We start from the raw sequence: 19783 nt of genomic DNA on the forward strand, positions 1-19783 counted from the left end.
GCCTTGCCTATGGAAAAGAAACTACAAGTGGGCTAATTTTAGGCACCAAACCATGAAGCCCACTTCAGGAAGCCAAATTTTGGCATTGGCCCAAAGGGCAAACTTCTAGCAATTGGGTTGGAGGCAAATAAATGTCAGAGGGTAAGGAATGAAATCACACTGACCAAGTTAAAAATGTGACAGCAGTTTGTAATGGAGCCACATGAATGGTGCTGCCTGAGCCGTAGGTTTGTAGTTGGAAGCTTTGAGCTTGCTTGGCTGAGAGGAATGGGGTGACCAGAATACCAATTCTGTGACCTTGGGAATGGTCTCACCCCTCTGTGTCCTGAAAAGGACCTAATTGGGCAAGCAGGAGGACCAAATGGAAAGACTGTAAATAAGACACTGGGGGCCAGGCACAGTGGTGCACGCCTGTAATCCCAGTGGCTTGGGAGGCTGAGGCAGGAGGATCGCAAGTTCAAAGCCAGCCTTAGCAACTTCGTGAGGCCCTAAGCAACTCAGCAAGATCCTGTCTCTAAATAAAATATGGAAAAAAAAAAAAAGGGGGGCTGGAGATGTGGCTCAGTGGTTAAGCATCCCTGGGTTCAATCCCCAATACCAAAAAAAAGGCATTGGGGGTACTGAGGTTGTAACTCAATGGTAGAGCACTTGCCTGGCATGTGTGAGGCACTGGGTTTGATTCTCAGCAATGCATATAAATCAAAAATAAAGGTTCATCAACACTTTAAAAAAAAAAAAAAAAGGTATGGAGAACTCTCAGAATCTTCAAACACATGCGCTCTTCACAACATAGGTTTTAAAACTAGGAAACAATTCTCAACACTCTCACTTTCCTCCCTCTGAACACCCCTAGCAGCACCTACCTCCCTGTGATAGTGTGATTCCAAAAATAACAACCTGTATCTGGCCCTAATATATAAAACATAAAATGTAAGAATTCAGATACAAACTGAGGGGAGCTACTCTGTACTGTACAGTGTTCCTACTGCCTTTAGTGTGAAGAGGCACAGGTGGACAAGGGCCAAGTCTTATTACAATGCTTTCACAAGAAGAGTTTAAGAGGTTTATTAGACCACTGCAAGATACAAAATGACAATATCAATCATATTCTACTAACCTGGCACTTTGAAACTATTCTGTAGGACATCCCTGGGTTCTCAATTCCTAATGGGGTGCCTGAAGAAACGAAGGACTTCAAATCAAGACTCTAACACAAAGGGATTCCAGAGAGTGGTTCAGAAAGCCCTGCTACTCTTACCAATGCGGTGGGGAGTGGGGCTATGAATCTTTATAGGACAATTTGAATATCCAAACTGAGTTAAGAGGAACAAATGTGCAGGGAGCACCTGAGGCCCCAAGTGGGCTCCTGGGTATAGGATGGGGGTAGAGGACATGAGAGGCCAGCCAAATGGAACCAGAAAGCAGGGTTTTTTCTTCTACTTCTTCCTGCCACCTCTCTCCTTGAGGGCCAGATGAATGACAGCGCCATTGGCCATGTTATAGTAAGCCAGTGAGTTGGAATCCTTGATGAAGATGCCCTGGAAAATAGATGGAGTACTTTATAGAACATGGCACCTAGCCTTGAGTACTTTACTACAGCTTCAAAACCCTGAACTTGGCCTATTCACACTCTGAACTTTAGAAGTTTGAGGGAAGACTAGGGCGGGATACATGGGAGGACTCTGGTTCCTCCTAGAATGATTTCTCCTGTCTTTCCTCCAACTGATGCTTTTCCCCTTCATTGACATTTAGCTCAAAGCTCAACTCTGCAAGATGCTGATCCTGATCAAGTCCATGGAGGTTGACTCTCAAATCATGAGACCGTTAGAGATCACCTCATCCAACAGCCGCACTTTATAGAGAAGGAAATAGGCCCAGAGTGTGGACATGTTCAAGTCCAAAGAGGTGAATGAAGCACTTCATGTGACCTACTTAGGCTAGACATCTCCTCAGTGTCCACACAGAGCCAGGCCACCTGAGAACACACCAGTGAGGCAGGCCTCACCACTGAGTCAGCAATCTACCAAGGGATTCCCAAGTCTTGTCTCTGGATCTCCCCCAGTTGCTGAAGCAAAGGGTATTTGGAACCCCACACAAGGGCCTCCCATTATCAGTTACCAGGACTCCTAGCCAGCAATGTCACTGGAATGGACTCAGCCACATCCAAATCTCTTTTCCATGGGATTCAAGAGGCAAGACTTGGGACATTCTGACTCACCTCATATTGTAGCTTCTGTTTCCCAGCAGGCATGCCTGTGGCTTCATGAATTTTCACCTTGATGACAGAGACCTGTAGGACAAAGGAGAGGTCATTCACCCACTTGCTAAGGCCAGCTAGAGGAGATTGTCTCTTGACATCTTGATTCCCACGCATCTGATATCAACTGGACGCAGCAGCCGATACCTGGTCTGTGAGCGGGAGGGTGAAGACCAGCACCTGCCCATTCAGCTTCCATTCCGTCTTATCTTGCATGTTGGGCACCTGCACTTTGATGGACACTGGACCCTGCAAAAAAGGAGGTGGTTATTATGCCTGTGGAATCCCTGAGCCAACAATGAACTATGCTCTGCTGTTTCAAGTCCTGTCCAGACAATGTCACCTGTCCTCTCCTGGGGTCTGGCCCCAAATTCACCACATGGCATGAGTCATTCCCCTAAGACTTTGTTTCTTTCTTTAAATAATGGATCCCTACCTGCCCTGTCTCCTGTTGAGTCAGGAAGTAGGGTGAAGCAGTTAGGTGAAAATGTTCTGTAAACCCCAAGTAGCACAAAGGGAAAAAAGATTAACCCAAGCCAGAAGACTTGGGTTAACAAATCAGCTTCCCACCTGACAGGGTTTGAGCCTCAATGCCACAAGTATGGTACAGTGACACTGAGCACTAAACAGAAAGTGCCTGTGATCATAGCTGACAAGGTCTGAACTTCAATACCACAAGTGTGGTACAGTGACATTGTAAGCACTAAAAAGAAAGTGCCTGTGATGTGCTTAGCTCTACCCCAAACTTGAGTGAAGAAGAATTACTAAAAATACTTCTTAGTATTAGAAAACAAGAGACTGGGTCAAATCCTTTAGGAAAGCAGAAGTAGCAACTTTCTGCCTCCTCACAGGAGCCTAATGGCTTTCCTAGGGACTGCCAGTGTCCAGGATTCTATCTACCCTAATATCAGTACTCTTAACAAGCAGTCCTTTTGGGGTGGAGCTACAGGCAAGCCCAGATTCCCTCTAAGTGTCCAAGGTTCCTGTCATACCTAGGTCATGCTGCTTGTGCAGCTGGATCCCCTATTGGCTTCTACAGGAATACACACCAAGGGGCAATGACCACTTACCATCACCACTGCTCTCTGCTCCCCCAGCTGCTATCCCCCCATTTGAATATGTGTTGTGAAGACTCTAATGGCTAGTCTAGACCTCAGAAGCTAAAACTAAAACCACGGGAGTAGAAAACGGGGACTGAAGGAATGTGTGGCCTGGACCTGGATGCTCCAGGCCAGAGAGCACTCCAGATCACAGACCTTATTCCTGCGAAGGAACTCCTCCTCAGGCATGAGGCTATCCTCTGTCTTTAGCTTCTTAGAGGCAGGCTCATCTTCCATTGGAGGTGGAGGGTGGACAGGGGGCATGGGGGCTGGAGCTGGGACAGGAGCCACAGGTGGAGCAGGCACAAAAGCTGCAGAGAGAGGAAACAACAACCCTTGAGTGGAGGAGGAGCCTGGGAAACAGGGCTGGCGAGGAAGTGAAGGGAGAGACTTCAAAGGTTCCATGGAGAGGTGTGAAATGCTACTCTCTGCTCAATCTGGCAGTTAATAGGTTCCCTGGCTGGGGGCCCTGGGAGGCTGCCCATATCAGGCAGCAGGGCACTGGAGGAGCAGGACTGATGGATGGAGCAGTTGCCAGCCAACAATAAGCATTGCTCAGGCCTCTGAGCTTGTCTGGGGCCTGACCCCTGGGTGCAAACACCAGCTATACCATTATGAACTCCTACACTTCCCTAGAAGATGTGGTTCCCAGCTCCTGGCTCAGGAATACTTTATGTGGGATGCCAGGGCTCTCCTCCGGGCTAGACACCCAGCTAGAAGAACTGCCACTAATATTAGCCACAACTCTTTGGATAATGCTTAGCTTGTGGTCCCTGGCTCAGTGGCCTGTAAAGTGATATAAGAGAGACTGACCTGTTGGCACAATCATGGGGGGTGGACGGGGTGCCATGATGGGAGGTGCTGAGGGAGGCATGGGCACCACATTGATCCTGGGTGCATGGATGATAGGCGGCATAGGAGCTATCACTGAGCCTGGGGGCAGCCGTACCACAGATGCCATGGGGGGCCTGGGCATGACAGGTACTGCAGACACAACTGTAGTACGAACAGGAGGCGGCATCTGTGGGGGAAAGAAATCCACAGGTCACAGGAAGCTTCAACTTGACTCCAAGGGCACACATAGCTGGCAACTGGCCAACTATATCTCTGAGAACGGAAGCTGGACAGCTCTGACTCAGTCTCCTGGTGCCAAAAGACCGCAGCCTCACTTTGAACACATGACAGAAACTGCACTGAGGCCCAGGGTGGACACTCTCACCACATGGGACTTATAGGTCAGACTCAATTAGCAGCTCCTAGAAGACATTGAGAGCAACTAAAAGGGTTAACCTCAACTAAGCCTCCTTGTGATGGCTTAGCAGGCTTCAAAGACCCATTAAGTCACACTGCTCTTCTGTGCTTTAAACCAAACACGTTTTTCACATTTGTCACTTGTCTTCTTCCCTGTTCCAATCCACCTGTGTAGACTGAAGATCAGGGTAGCAATCCCCACTTTCATTTAAAAAGTTCTTTATCTTTTAACTTGACCCACACAGCATTCAGGCCTCACTATAAGGTAGTTTCCTTTCTCAGTCAATTGTGTCTAACCCCAAAATTGATCAGAGTGCTGCTAGCTCACCGCAGGTGGGCGGGGTACTGAGGTGATAGGTGGGGCTGAACTGGGGATGTTGGTGGCTGAAGATGGAGGTGGAGGCTGCTGGGGGATTTCATTGGGCTTGCTGGGGCCAATCTTCTCTTTGGTATCATCTTCTGGCACCAGGCCCTTGGCCTTGTGAATGGCCTCAATCTGCTCCTGGAGGGTGATGTTGGCCTGGGCAGCCTGCTGGGTCCGGGCCATGCTGCCTGAGTGGCCATCCCAGGTCACCTGCAAAGTAAAGCAAAGCCACAGGATCTCTAAAACTGAGCTCAAGTGTAGGAGACAGATGACAGGAAGACACAAGGATCCACTCAAGCCATACCTTTTCCTCTGGCTTCTGGATCTCCTCCTCACCAATCTTCTTACCAATGGCTGTTTCTTCCACACCAAAGATATCAGTACGCCGCTCAGCCAATTGCTTCAAGCTACTCTCAATATCCAGACCTATATGCAGCCACACAATGGGAAGAAAGAAAGGGAAGCTAAACTCAGTGCTCTTCAAACAAGGCAGAAGCTTTCCGGGAGTGTAGGACAGAAGCTGGATCCACAGTACAAGGCTGACACTCAGTCTAACACTGTACTCTTACCCTTTCAGCCTGCAAAAGGACTGCTCAGTTGACCCTAAGTCTATAGACCCAATACTTGTCCAACCTGAGTTATAAAAGAATAATGGGCCAGAGAGGGCAGGTGGGAAAACAATTAGCAATCAGGACTAAAAGCCTGGTGCTCTGCCCCTGGCAGTTCCCTCCCTACCCTGCTGCTTCCCAAACAGTAGTTAAAAGAGGACCGGTAGGTCCTCTAGGAGTCACAGTACTTCAACCATTAGTCTAAGAAAGCTCAGAAGCCAGTATTATTCCCAGTTATTATCAGATTCTGCTGAGATGCCAACAGCACATGTCATCTATGTCAGTGCCTGCCTTTGGAAGATTCCTCTGGAGAGTTTTTCTTAGAAATGAGAAGTTCTTTGGCAACATCATAGGCTAGACCTACCCTCAAAAGCTTTAATTAACCTCAACTGCTGCTTTCTTTATCTGTATAAAGCAAGCTGACTATGACCTGGACATTGCACAGTCTTTTTAGGAATACCCCACCTCACCTGGTGCATAAACCTCATCATCACTCTGCTTTTCCCGGATGGAGCGATCCCGCTGCTCCAGCCAGCGGGGATCGAGAAGCCCAATGCGCATATGTTCTTGCATTTTGCTGGCTGGGATCTTCTCCCCAGTGATGGGGGACACAAGATATTCGTCTGGAGCAGGGGCTGGAGGCAAGGGTTTGGAAGCTAAAAGGCAAAGAGATGTCCAAGTGAGAAAACAGGGTGGCAGCTGAGGTAAAACAGTGGTATTTCATTCATGCATCATTCTTGATGATGCATCCGGTGAGCACACTCCTGTACCTGGTTCCAGGACACTGGCAATGACTAAATCTTATTTCCTACCTGGAGGCCTATAATAGATAGGCTTATCAGTGCTCTTACCAAAAAAAGATGCCTCAAGGCCTCCTAGAAATTGCCCAATCTGAGAAACACACAAAGACAGGCAGGACCTTCCAGGGCAGCCCAAGAGCTGGAAAGCAGACCGTACCTTTGGGATCATAGTCCTTTCGAACAATGACTTGGTCTGGAGTTGGAGGCAGAGGTGGAGGCATGGGTGTCTCTGGGGGTGGGGGCACTTTCTGCCCTTCTTCTTCATCATCTGAACCCTGAAAAGCAAAGCAGTGGCAGGGCTCAGAAAAGGGACAAGAGGCCACCTACAGCTGAGCTCTGGCAGCTCTCATGGTGGCAAGGAGCCTTGGCCTCTGCCAGCCAACGTCCATGTGCTAAGCCTCCCAGGGCAGCTGAGGCCAGCCGGCAGCAGGCCAAACTGCTTCCTCACAGCATGAATGGGAGCACCAGGGGCCATGGTGCTAACATTCCTCCCAGGCATTTCCAGCAGCTGGCACCAGGCAGTCCCAAGAGGCCAAGGGCACTTAACATGCAGGGGAGGGGTGCAAGAGGAGAGTCCACACTCAATGCTAGCTGCTCACAGAGCAATGCTGGGAGGAAGAGAAAAACTCAATTCCCACAAACACAAGGACCCTTTCTTCTCAGGCTGCACACAAATTCTTTGGGGGGGGGGGAGGGGGGACAACAGCTTGGCTCTGGAGACTGTGCTTATTTGGAGGGCCAGGCTGGAAGTGGGTAGGGATGTCTGAAAGAAAGTATAGCCACATTTCATTTCTTTGTTTCTTTTTTTATTGGTTTATTCCCTTTAGACTATAGGCTACATTTAGAAAAGCTCTGAGAACTACTGATCATTTGGACCTAAGAGTTCAAACGTCATCAAAGCACAGGGTGATGCAGAGTTCCCTAACTAAGGGCTGGCATGAGGTAGAGGAAGCAGGGCCTCTAAGGCAAAGAGAAAGAAACAGAACAGGACCAGTACATCTTTTAGATCCTTGCCTGTGAATGCATCTTTGTTATCAGAGCTGGAAAGAGGCTCTGTGCTGCCTGGACTTGGGCAGCTATAGAGTCAGTCCAGCCTTGTTTAGGGCCCACGCCTTTTTTGGAGGCTCACAAGGAAGCTAAACCTTTGACTCGGGGAATAGCATCACCCTGATCTCCTGGGCTTCAGGGGAAAGGTCAGCACACAAGCCACCTGGGAGCTCACCTCATCCATGTCCTGCACTTGGGTGTCCTGGTCCAGCTGGGAAGGAGGCTCTTCAGTCTTCTCCTGTTTTTCATCCTCCTCATCAGATTCAACCTCCATCTCTACCTCTTCACTCTCCCCAAACTTCTCATAGCGCTCCTGAATGAGGATTCGGGCCCCCAGTTCCTCTGGTGTGGTTGGGGGAGGGAAGTTCCCTAACAGGATGTGAGCCAGAGTCAAAAGGATTCCATATCAAAGGCCCGCCTATTTGCCGGTCCAGTTCCCCAAGGGTTGGCACTCTGATTCCTTGCTCTATCTACAGAGGCCCATTTAGGATAAGGCAAAACAGTTGTTGAATTGCACTTAATTTGGGCAAAGTGGTAGAAATAAAATGGGAGCAGAGAGGAAACAGTGATAAAGCCCTCTGGAAACATCTAAAGGGGTTTCCAGGTTCCCAACTGGAGGCACTCTCCTCACAAACCTACCTTGCTCATTGGGTTGGAAGTCCACTGTTTCTACTACCACAAAATCATGCCAGTCAATCTGAGCATAGGCCACCCGTTCCTTCTCCTTTTCCTCCTCTTCTTTCTTCCTCTCACGCTCCTGGAACTTGGCCCACTCCACTCTGTAACATACCTACAGGGATAGGAAACAACATGGTGATCTCAGTCAGTGTCTACTCCAAAAAGGTTAGGATCCACCAAAGTTAGCATCTTCTTCACACCAGAATGATGCTAAGGGCATGTTCTGGTATTCTTCAATTGGCAAGGGACTTCCTGAGTTTTGAGTTCGGAGTAGGAGAATCTTTCAGGAAGTCTGAATGATAACCTAGTATTCTCAAGAAAACCAGCAATGTTAAAAACCCGAGAAACAAAATCTTCAAGTTTCCACTAAGATCAGCTAGCAACAATACACCTTCTCAACTCTGAAAGCCTGGGAGCTTTTAGGCATATATCATCAGAGAATCTGCTTGGAAGATAGCCTTCTGGTTAGAAAACAGACCTACTGAAGCTAAGAGTAAAGAAGAATGTAGCATCATATGAAACCTGGTTTCTTTGGCCTTTGTAGCCATAAGGCCTTTCTTCTGACCATCCTGTGAACATACCTTATCTGAAATAATTATGGGCCAGAAATGTTTTGAATTTCAGAATATTTGCATATACATGATGAAATACCCTGGGGAAAGAGCCCACATCTAAACACAAAATCCAATTGCTTTTCACATGAACCTTAAACGCATAGCCTAGAAATGGTTTCTTATATTTTTTGGACTTTTGAAGCATTTTGTATTAGGGACACTCAACCTATACTACCTCAGAGTGTTTTTAAACACAGAACTCACAGAGTAGAACCTGAACCTCCACTTACTAAATGGTCGCAAGAAATCTTATTCACTTTACCTGATCCAAAACTTCTCGGGGATTTTCAGCTTCTTTCTTGAGCTTTGCAAATAAGCCCTTGGGTGGAATTAAGATCTAAAATAGAAGAGATAAAGCAAATATTAGTGTTATTATATCACAAGACGGAAAGGCAGACTTGCTGGGCAAGAGTATGGGATTCTGGGTCCCAATTCCAGATCCATTTGGCTGTGGGATTTTAGGAAAGTTACCTAACAATCCCAGTTTGGCTTCCTTCTACAAAATTATGACACCACCACTGAGAGTTGGCACCATCAATGTAAAAAGGTTGCTCAAGGATTAGCAGAAAAAGTATGCAAATACTGGAAGGTTACCCAGAACATGGTCAGCATGTGATGGCTGCTTCTGTAATACTAGTCTGCTCTTATCCTTTTGAAAATGCTACTCAGACTTCTTCATCCCACATCCCTATATTTCCATCCCCTTTTTCTCCATAGTACTTATCACATCTGACACATACTAATGTTGCACCTATTGTTTCCTCCCCACTAGATTAGAAACTCTTATGAAGACAGGAAATTCTGTCTTCTGTTCACTACTACATTTCCAGCACCTTGAATACCATCTGACATTTACATTTACTGAGAGAAGGAATACCATTTTGTTTTTTCAGTGCTACGAATTGAACCCAGGGCCTCAAGCACACTACGTAAGCACTCTACCACAGAACTACATCCCTAGCCCTTACCTTTGTTCTGGACAGCCAGCCATTATAACTGTTTCAATAGTTTCTACTACCAGTGGCAAAAAGGATGACCCCATCCTGCTCTTCCTTCTACCTCTAGCCTTAGAGTCTACCTCTACTGATAGGGTCTTCCATGGTTAGAGAGACACTAGTGCCTTCAAGTCAGAATTGTAAATGCAAATACCAAGTTTTGGAAAAAAAAAAAAAAAGTAACAGAATAAAGGTAACCTTTAACCATGGAGGCAGTCCACTGAGGGATGTTAAGGGAGTCACTGAGGAATCCAGCACTATCATAAATGGATCCTGTGTACTTACAGTACTCTTCAATGATTATAATCAAGCTACTCTACTAGCTTCTGGATTTGGTTATTTGGTATTGGGGACTGAACCCAAGGGTGCTTTATCACAGTAATATCCCCAGTCTTCAGTGTGTACTATCATGCTCAGAGATTTTGTCATTTTCTAAATACACAGTTTTACAATTCTTTTTAATTATATACTTAGGGTAAAAGAAGTCTGAGGAAATCCCCGAGTCCTTTCAACTTAGATCAAACATATTTTTTCTAGATATCAAAAATAGAAATGTTAAACCATTTCACTAAAAAAGAAAGGAAAACAACCTGAGCTATATATGCACCAAGAAAAATGTGCCCCAGGCAAATTTGTACCAATGTTCTTAACAATAAACTAATGAGCTGATAATTTTAAATACCAGTATTGACTTGTCCAGGTTCTCTCTGTTCATTTGTTTTTCCATAATAGTAGGTACTGAACTCAGGAGTGATTTATCACTGAGCTACTCCTCCAGCCCTAATTTGAAATAGAGTCTCATTTAGTTGCCCAGGTTGGCCTCAAACTTGAGATCCTCCTGCCTCAACTTCCAGAGTAGCTAGAAGTATAGGTATGTGCCACTGACCCAGTGAGGGCTTGCTTTCTCTTAAGTTCTATACTAGGAAAACTGAAAAGGTACATGTACCTAGAAGCAGCTAGCAACCTGGCCTTGTCACATAGTGGGTAATCAGCTATTGGTAGAATGCAAGCATATGTTTCGTTTCTCTTTACAAATAAGACATCTCTTCTGAATTTAAAGAAATAACTAAACAGGATTTTTACTTTAAACTGGGTTTCATAATATTTGCCCATAAGCTCACAGACAAGCAATGTCCTTGCAGACAATGAATGGATATTGCTGAGATGCCTTCCCTCCCTGGGCCCAACACATGACCCAGCCCCATCTAGATACCTTGGTATACTGCTCCACCAGTTTTGTGAAGTAGTTGAAGAGGCTGTGTTGTGGGCGGAGAAAGTCAAACTGGTAGTTGCGCTGCTCTTTCTGCATCAGCTGGGTGAGAAATTGGCGCCCATTCCTGGCCACAAACTGAGCTGTCAGCTTCACTACATCCAGGTCGAAGGCTGAGATGGATGGGGGGTCAGCGATGAACTCAAACTCAGGAGGGGGCTCTTTGGGCACAATAGTTTCTTGGATCACCTGGGCTTGGACCTAAAATGTAGAGGAAGTATGAGGTGAGTGGCATAGGTGTGGACCAGCTCCAGAAAGAGAGGTAGTACCACCACCCAGAAGAATGGCTGTGGACTACTATGCTCTATTAACACACCACCAGCACTTGGCAGGAGAGAATCCTAACTCAAAAGAGTATTAATTTCTTGGTCAACTGTGGCCTCAACTCCCTGAATGACTTTAAAAGAGACTGTGTCCATTTGTATCTCTGACCCTGCCCTGAAATTGAGGACCAAAAGTGCATGACAGAATACTGACAGAAACTGACTTACTAATCCTACTTAAGGGGGATGGAAATGCAGTAAGACCTATGTACACGCACAGAAACCCACTATATAAAGGTAAATGGATCATCTACTATGAGCCCTTTTTACAGATGAGAAAACCGAGGTAATCTGAGGCTCTAGGAGTGGTAAATTGTGACACAATTTCTTAGAACCTGTCTTTAATCTTTACTTCCCATGTAAGTAAGCCTTTTCCACCAGCTGGCAAGAAAGCAAAATGAACAGACCAGGCCAGGACTATCCAAGAGGCAAAATGTGTTGGCCCTTCCTGTCTTTATTTACCACCCTAATAGTTCTTAGTGGTGGACTCCATGAGCCTGAGCCCAATGCAGGGAGGGTGGTATTAGGGCAGCCCAGACTGAAGGGAAGGGATGGCACAAAGAGGCCTAGGCCACACCATATCCTTCAGCTTAATCAGGCAGGAGGTTGGAGGTCCTTCACACATTGAGCACTGCCCTCATACCATGGCGAAGGCCTTGAGTAAATCAAAGTCCTACAGGCCTCAGATTCATCATCTGTAAAATAATCATTCAATCAGCCTTTGCAATGCAGACCTTCAGAGGTGTCAATAAAGCACAGAGCAAAGTATGACTAGCAGTAATCAGGAAATGCCAATTGTCATCAGTATCTCATTGCTTGAGCACTGCCTGCTTCCTTAAGATAGGGATAACAGCTTCCCTTGTCCCCCTGGGTGGCTGTGAGATGTGGACAACAGTTATTTATGTGCCACACCCCCCTTGTCCTTGCCTCCCTCTCAATCTGGGGAAAAGGGGTAAGCTCCAAACCTTCTGGGGAAGCTGCTGCTGGGTGGCTTGCTGCTGCTGTTGCATGACCTTGGGGATGGCTGCAGAGGGCTCCTGAGCCTTTCCCTCCTTGAATTCGCTGACCTTGTGACGGTAGTATGCATGGTAAGGGTCATTGGGGTTCAGGAAGTTGAACTTGGGATTGTTGATCTCATTCTGTCGTATCCTAGCTTCAAATTCAGGCCCATTTCTGGAAGAAGAAAAAGACATAAGAATTAACACCACAATATTTATGATTGCTCAGATTCAAAACATCATCCATTCCAGCCTCTTGCCATCACTTCCTGCTCAAAGCAGCCCATCCTTCAGAACAACAGACTTCCTCCTCAAGCCTCCAGGCACCAGCAATCAGTGCCATCTGACTCACTTGGCCTGGCCCAGGCCACCTCTACCTATAGACCACCCTGACTTCTATCACTCTTTAGGTCCTTGGTCTGCCACCTCCACAAACCAACTGAGCTATCACTTTTTGCTTTTAATAAACATTCAGTTTAAAAAAACATACTTAAAAGATACATATTACTACCCCAAATAAATACTAGTATGCCTTTATTAACAAAATATAGCCCAAAGTGAGGTCAACAGAGTAATGCTGTTAAAGTTTAGCTCAAAGTTTGCTGAGACTAGTTCTCGGCAAGGTGTTAAAAAATATAGTAATTCCTAACTGAGACTTTGTCCTCCAGGTAATGAGAAGAACTAAAAAACCATGGAAATTGAGATAATCTATGAGAATGTATAGGGCACATTCAGATGACAGGTGTGGTGAGACTGGCTAGAGGTAGGGGGTTTCTCCTTACTGCTCTCCTTGCCTGGGATGGTTCTCCAGGTATGCCCCATGTTCCCAGTATGCATGCCTTCAAAACCTCAGGATAATTAAAAAAAAAAAAAAGTCCCTAACATGATATTTAGGAAATCCTGATTTTTAGAGTCCTGATGGTAACAATTCAAAGTGCCACGCTGACATATAACACCTGTGTCAGTCAGAAAGCACACAAACCTTAAAAGACACATGGAAGTTTCATGTTCACTAACAACTCACTATGACCTAGAGCAAGTTACTAAACTACTCTTTGCCTCAATTTCCCCATGTGTAAAATTTGGCTAACATCACCTTGCCTCTGTAACCTGAAGTACTACTGAGAAAACCAAATTACTTCAGGAGATGCCAGTCTTTTTGAATCATAGATTCGCCTGTAAATGCCTGAGGCTATTACTCCTATGAAGGGTAGAAGTGCCAGTTCCATAAACATTCAAGATGATTTGGTTATTAGGAGAGGAATGTGGGGCTTTTATTGCTCCTCTGGCCAGAGCCCTATACTCAAAGGTGAACACACCAAGGCACAGCTTCGGGGCTGCTGCCAGTCATGTTGCTCTGCTCTCCTCAGACTTTTGTACACCTGGCTCTATCAAAGAGAACAAGAGAATGCAGGCCACTCTATGGCCCAGATTAGCCACAACAATCTATACCATGCTGGTGGTCTTCAACACCCAGACTAATGCCTCAGCAAGTTTTGGTCACAACCTATAGTGTGACTAACACCATGAGGTCTCAATTTGACAGTGCACTAGCCCAACAGAAAACTCATGCTTTGGGAAGAAGTATTTTTCTACCTCCTTACATAAGGCAAACCACACATGAGGAGAAGGGTGAAAGCACACTTAGATCCTGCTAAAGTAGGTCATCATGCACAGCAAATGCCCAAGGCAGACTGAGTACTACTAGAAAAGGGGGCTCTAGTTGTCCCCACGCATCACTGCCTCCTAAGCCACAACCTTGCCACATCTGGAAACTGAAAAGATCCAATGCTGAGAAGGCAGGCATGTTCATTCCAAGCTATTCTGTGGTGTTAAGTTGGCTGAGTATTAATTTTAGAATTACCCCCCTCCAACACGAGTAATAGATTTCAGCAGAAAAAGACGTGATTCTGACTCAACCCGGCTGATGGGACTTTTTAAGGGTAATTTCCACTTCAGCTTCCTGACAAGAAAATGCAGGGAAGACCCAACCCAGAAACAAAAGCTCCTTTTGGAAAATCACACTCCACTGAAGATTCTACTGCTTGCTCCAAAATATGTGTACAACCTTGGCAAAAACACGATAAGAGTCATACATGCTGGCTTTCTCCCAGAGTGAAGAATTTGCCTATCCCCTCATTGCTATGTGAACAAAAGCAAGTTCATGTATTTTAAAAATGCCTACAAAAGCAATCAAAGTAGCTAAAAATCCACCTACACATGGATGCATATTTATTTTTAAGGGAACTAGATAAGGCCAACTATTATGTCTATGGAAGCAAAGTATTACACAAAATACTTTATTGGAAAGTAAGTTACTTGGCAAAATGTTTTATTTTGTTTGTTTGTTCATTTTTTGTTTATGTTGTGTTGGGGGATCAAATCCAGGGCCTTGCACATATTAGACAAGTGCTCTACCACTGAGCTACATCCCCAGCCCTTAAGAAGTCTTTTTTAGCCAGGTGCAGTGGAACAGATCGTAATTCCAGCAACTCAGGAGGCTGAGGCAGAAGGATTTCAAGTTCAAGGCCAGCATGGGACAACTTAGTGAGACCTTGTCTTAAACTAAGATTTAAAAAAGAGATGGAGTGGTAGCTTGGAGGCAGAATGCTCCGGAGAACACCTGGTACTACCAAAAAAAAAAAATTTTAAATAATTTTAAATGATCGTAGACTGTGGTATTTTCTTCTAAGGAAACAATCTAAAAGGGAAAGAAAATGCCAAGACTCCCCTGTGGCTTTGTTGGTCAAATGGAAACACTGGAAACAATCTCAAAGGAAAATAGAGAGGAGATGGCTAAGTCAAAGATGACCCACCACCTGCACACAATGCATCCTGTCAACAGAAGGCCTGACAAGAAAATGCAGGGAAGACCCAACCCAGAAAGAAAAGCTCCTTTTGGAAAATCACACTCCACACAGCATGAGGAAGACTACAGAGCAATGTGAAGAAGGGCTTACAACACAGCACCAAAAGGAAAAGAAAGTTGTGAAAGGATCTCTGTTAGTATCACAAGGATCTCAAAATGGATGGATGCCAAGGCCCAGAAAGAAAGAGGAAAAAGTGAAAACACCAGGCAGAAACTATTCTGATAGTAAGAGTATAGTGATTCCTCACCCAACATCCTTTTCTTCTTTGTTGTTTTAAAAATATCAGGGAAAAAGGGCAAGACACAAGGGGAGCTGTGAGACATTAAAAGTTTTTCTAAACAACACCTGATGCCTGAAATCTGATAATGGCCTAATAATGTTCAATCAAGAACAGAGCAGCAGTTTCAGAGCCCTTGATATGTGATGAGATGAATCCGTACACAGGGAACACAGTGAAAGATATCAACTAGAGTAATTCTGTTTCATTTTATTAGGAGGTTGGAAAAGGAAGGAATATCCATTAAATTACATAAAATATTAAGGATTCTGCCTTAAAAGAAGTGACTGTCAAGGCATGAACCCCTGGAGAACACATTCCCAACTGAGGGCAATAATCTTCTCAGGGATAGCTATAGCTTTCCAGCAAGAAAATGCCAGTTTTGGGGCTGGAGTTGTGGCTCAGTGGTAGAGCACTATTGCCTAGCACGTGCGAGGCACTGGGTTCAATCCTCAGCACCACATAAAAAATAAATAAATAAAATAAAAATATTGTGTCCAATTATAAAAAACTGAAAAATATTTTAAAAAAGGTGCCCAAGGAAAGCCAGAAATCCAAATTTATTGTGAAATTGCCTCCCTTTTAAGCACTGACAACTAATTCGAGTTTTAAAAGAATACTGTGAGGGCAAACAAAAACAACTGTAGGCTGGATATAATCTGTTGGCTGTCATAAGAATACTCTAAATACCCTAAACCAGGGGATGTATTGCTCTTTGGAGTCAAGAAGATTCCATCTAAGGATATGTGAGTGTACATAAATAAGCACAATGGGGTGAGCCAGGAGGAAGGCTGACCAACTTCCATCCCATTTGGGAAGGCAGCTAACATTTGCATGATGTAAATGAGCTCTATTCAGTCCCATCAGCTTACTCATTGACTCAACTTTGCAGAGGAGTCATTTGAGGCTGGTGAAATATGGTCCCTGTACAATGAGAATGATCAACTTCTTTTTACCTTTCTCAGGCCAGCAGCTCAGACAGACAAACTGTCTATGATAGAATAGCTTTCCAGGCATCTACTCAGGCCTGTTTTGGATACAGAGGGTGAGACTCTGTGCTATGTTGGAAATGTCAGTCCTATCTGTTGGCTACCTCACTGCCATGTTGTAGTTTTGGACAAACAAACATATCCAAGCCAATAAAATCTTTTGTAACACAGGTTACTTCTGTGATAATTCAGAAGCTTTTCATGCTACAATCCACCTCTGACCCACCTGTGCAGAAGTAGTTACATTACCTGGCCACAAAGCTGGCAGTCTTGTCAACGATATTCCTGACCTCTGGGGGAGGGTAAATAATCCCAACCACTGGCTTGGAAGGTGTGGAATCTTCCTTTGAAGATGCTTCTTCTTCAGTTGGCTGTGAAAATAGAAATTAAAGTCTTGAAGTCCCAGGTCTGGGGAAGAATTTCCCTCATCCCAACTCATTATACCCTTCCAGGATATTGCTTACAGCACAAACTTTGCCCTGCAGACTTCCTTAGAACCCTCTGCTTCAGAAAAGCAGTTCTCTTACCTGCATGGTGCTTACACAGGTTTCTCCTGGGAACCAAGGAAAAGGGGAGCTTCCTTGGCTCCCCTCCAGGTCTCAGTGAGACCTGCATTTTAACCAAATGCTCAAGTGATTCAGATGCAGCAGCTCTGGCTACTTCTGAGAAGATGACCAGAACCCAGAAGATCATGTTTGTAACCCTGCACCCAGCACTGTGCCTGGCACAGAACATTTAATTTGCAGACCAGTCGTATTGATTGCTGAATAAAGAAACAAGAAGCTGGGGTGTAGCTCATGGTAGAATATATGCTAAGCATGTATAAAGCCTTGGTTTAATTCCCAGGACCCAACACCCACATGGGTAATTCCTTGCTGGCAGCTTCGTTCTGCTTTGAATTCCCTTTCTCTCTGTATCTATTCCATAGCTTCAATCACCATTCAATGCACCGATGTTTTGTGAAGCACCCCTGGAATAGCCGAATTTCCCTGTAAGTTATCATGTTCTTTATCCAGTAGCTTCTTTCCCTTAGTAATAAACAAAGGGTCAAGTCCTTCACCTTAGAAAAATAAAATCTATGCCCTGCCTTCAAGTTCTGTTCCACTGATGCCTTCTCCCTCCCTTTCTTACTGTAGCTTAACATCCTGAGTTTCCACTACCTATCTCCCATTTGATCCACATTCATTCTAAGTGCTCTTGCCAAGGTAAAAAACAACTGCCAACAATCAACTACAACCATTATCTGGACAACACCAGTGACTATCCATCCCTTCACAAAACTGTTTAACCAGAGCCTCATTCTATCTTTCCTTCTTGCTCATGATTCCTTCCTGCCTCCTATCCTATAATGCTAGAGACCCCTAAAATTTTGCTTTTGGTTCTCTTTACTGTATTCACATTACTGAGGCAATCCTAACCATGTCCCCTACTTCCTCTGTTTGGCTGAACAATCCAGCCAAATCAATCCAGATCACTTTGGAATGCCACAGTGCTTTAGGTGCAGCCTACTCCTTGGCATTTTGCACTTTTCATTTCTAACCTCATAGATGGTCTCCAACTCACACAGGCCAGAAACCCGGGCCTCCACAATGATAATATTTATTTGTAAAAGCCTTAACAAAGTAGGTTGCGGGTGTCTTTTAAAAGCATTTAAATTTATTAACTCTTACAACCCTTATAAGAACCCTATGAAGTAAATATCCTCCCAGTACTGGGGACTGAACCCAAGGCTTTTTAGACAAGTGCTCTAGCACTGAACTACATCATCCCCAGCACTTATGTCAGTCTCTAAGTTTCCCAGGCTGGCCTCAAACTTGGAATCCCCCCCTTCCTCAATTTCCTAGGAGGCTGGGATTAGAGGTGGGCCCCACAATGCCTAGCTCCTCAGTATCTCTGATCCCCCTAGCAATTCCCCTCATTACTGCCTGACAACCTGAATCTCAAACAGAACTATTACTACCTAGAAATTCTTCCATTTTTCCCATTTTTTAAAAGGACAAGGTTAAATCCTAAGAATCATATCTCCAGCTACCATGTTCCCCACCCTGCACTTCAGCCACACTTGCTCACTTACCCTTGATCAGGGAGAGGCACTATCTGATTCTTATCTTGCTGCTTTTGAACTTACTACCTGGTATTACCTTATTTTCCCCTAGTGCCTAGGAAAATGACAAGAACACATAAATACTGGTGAAAAGGACATGGGTCTTTTCTGTCATGTTGCTTGGAGTATTCTGAATCCAAAGCAGTGATCAGCATACAGTGTGAGCTCAGTAAATGTTCACCGAATGATTACAGTATGCCATTTTCCTTCCCTAATCATCCTCCTGGTGAACTATCAATCCTTCTAAAAATAATTTACCTCTCTTTACTGTGCACTTCAACTATGGTCATCTCTCCTCTACCCCAGCAAGAACTTTTGATTTAACGGCTCCTTTGTATCCAGTACTTCTAGTATTGTGATACCACACCATATAGCAATTATTCATGCATCTGTTTCACCAATAGCCAACTGAGCACTTTAGGGGTGAGTGGCACTTCATCATTTATATTAATCAACGCAATAAACATTTGGTGGGTATTCTAGTCTGTTCGTCTTCCCTAAAGCTGGGGTTGTGCCTCATTCATTTTGGTAATGTTGAATCCCAGCACAGTAAGTGCAGAGAAGATGCTAAGAATTAACATCCAAAAAGGTACCACGAAGGTAGGGAAATTAGGAATTACAAGACAAAAGCCTAGTGGATGGGCTGAATCAGTGCTTCTCACACTTTAATTAATCACTGTGATCTTGTTAAAAATGTCTACTTAAAAATTCTGGGTTAGTGACTGCATTTCTAATAAGCTCTAGGTGATGCCGGTGCTGGTGGTCTGCGGACTACTTTGAGAACTAGAGTTCTAGAGGGAAGGCCGCGCAGCGGGGAAAGCGCGTTGCCTCCTGGGACTTGTAGTCCTTCCAAGCTCTCCAAAGGGGCCGCTTCTTTCTGCGGGAGTGAGGAGGGCTGGACGGGAGGGCCCAGGCCTAGGCTCCGGCTCCGACTGCGGTTGAGGTGGGGGACGCGGTACCTGTTTGGGTTCGGTGGCCACGGGAGGCGGCGGGGGCACCGCCTGCACGGGTCCGGCCGGCATGACTGCGACGCTCAGGGCTGCCAGTCCGCCTCGGTATCGATGACTGGTACTGCGTCAAGACACACTCGCGCACCCACCGTACGACGATCTCGCAAGATGGCGGCGGCTAAGCGGGTCGTCGTCGCGGAGGCGCGACTGGCGCACTTCCGGTCCCTCCCCTCGCTATGGCTAGCTTCCTGTTCCCCAGGGTGGGTACGGCCGCACGCGGCGCCGTTG

The 19783-nt window shown here is 45.4% G+C and overlaps 1 protein-coding gene across 1 annotated transcript; it reads right to left on the bottom strand.

Annotated features, from left to right (window-relative positions):
- Positions 1–1049: 1049 nt before the first annotated feature.
- On the bottom strand, positions 1050–19696 carry Sf3a1 (splicing factor 3a subunit 1). The gene is made up of 16 exons (XM_027953392.2): positions 19505–19696; positions 16691–16812; positions 12273–12480; positions 10928–11185; positions 8982–9056; positions 8067–8217; positions 7603–7796; positions 6538–6655; positions 6051–6236; positions 5277–5398; positions 4937–5182; positions 4171–4378; positions 3514–3668; positions 2405–2506; positions 2219–2290; positions 1050–1538 (listed from the first exon to the last, which is right to left on the bottom strand). The coding sequence occupies exons 1-16, from the start codon at positions 19565–19567 to the stop codon at positions 1437–1439; spliced, it is 2382 nt and encodes a 793-aa protein (XP_027809193.1). The 5' UTR covers positions 19568–19696; the 3' UTR covers positions 1050–1436.
- Between the last annotated feature and the right edge of the window lie 87 nt (positions 19697–19783).

Source organism: Marmota flaviventris, chromosome 1, assembly GCF_047511675.1.
Source record: "Marmota flaviventris isolate mMarFla1 chromosome 1, mMarFla1.hap1, whole genome shotgun sequence".
In the NCBI taxonomy this organism is placed as follows: Eukaryota; Metazoa; Chordata; class Mammalia; order Rodentia; family Sciuridae; genus Marmota; species Marmota flaviventris.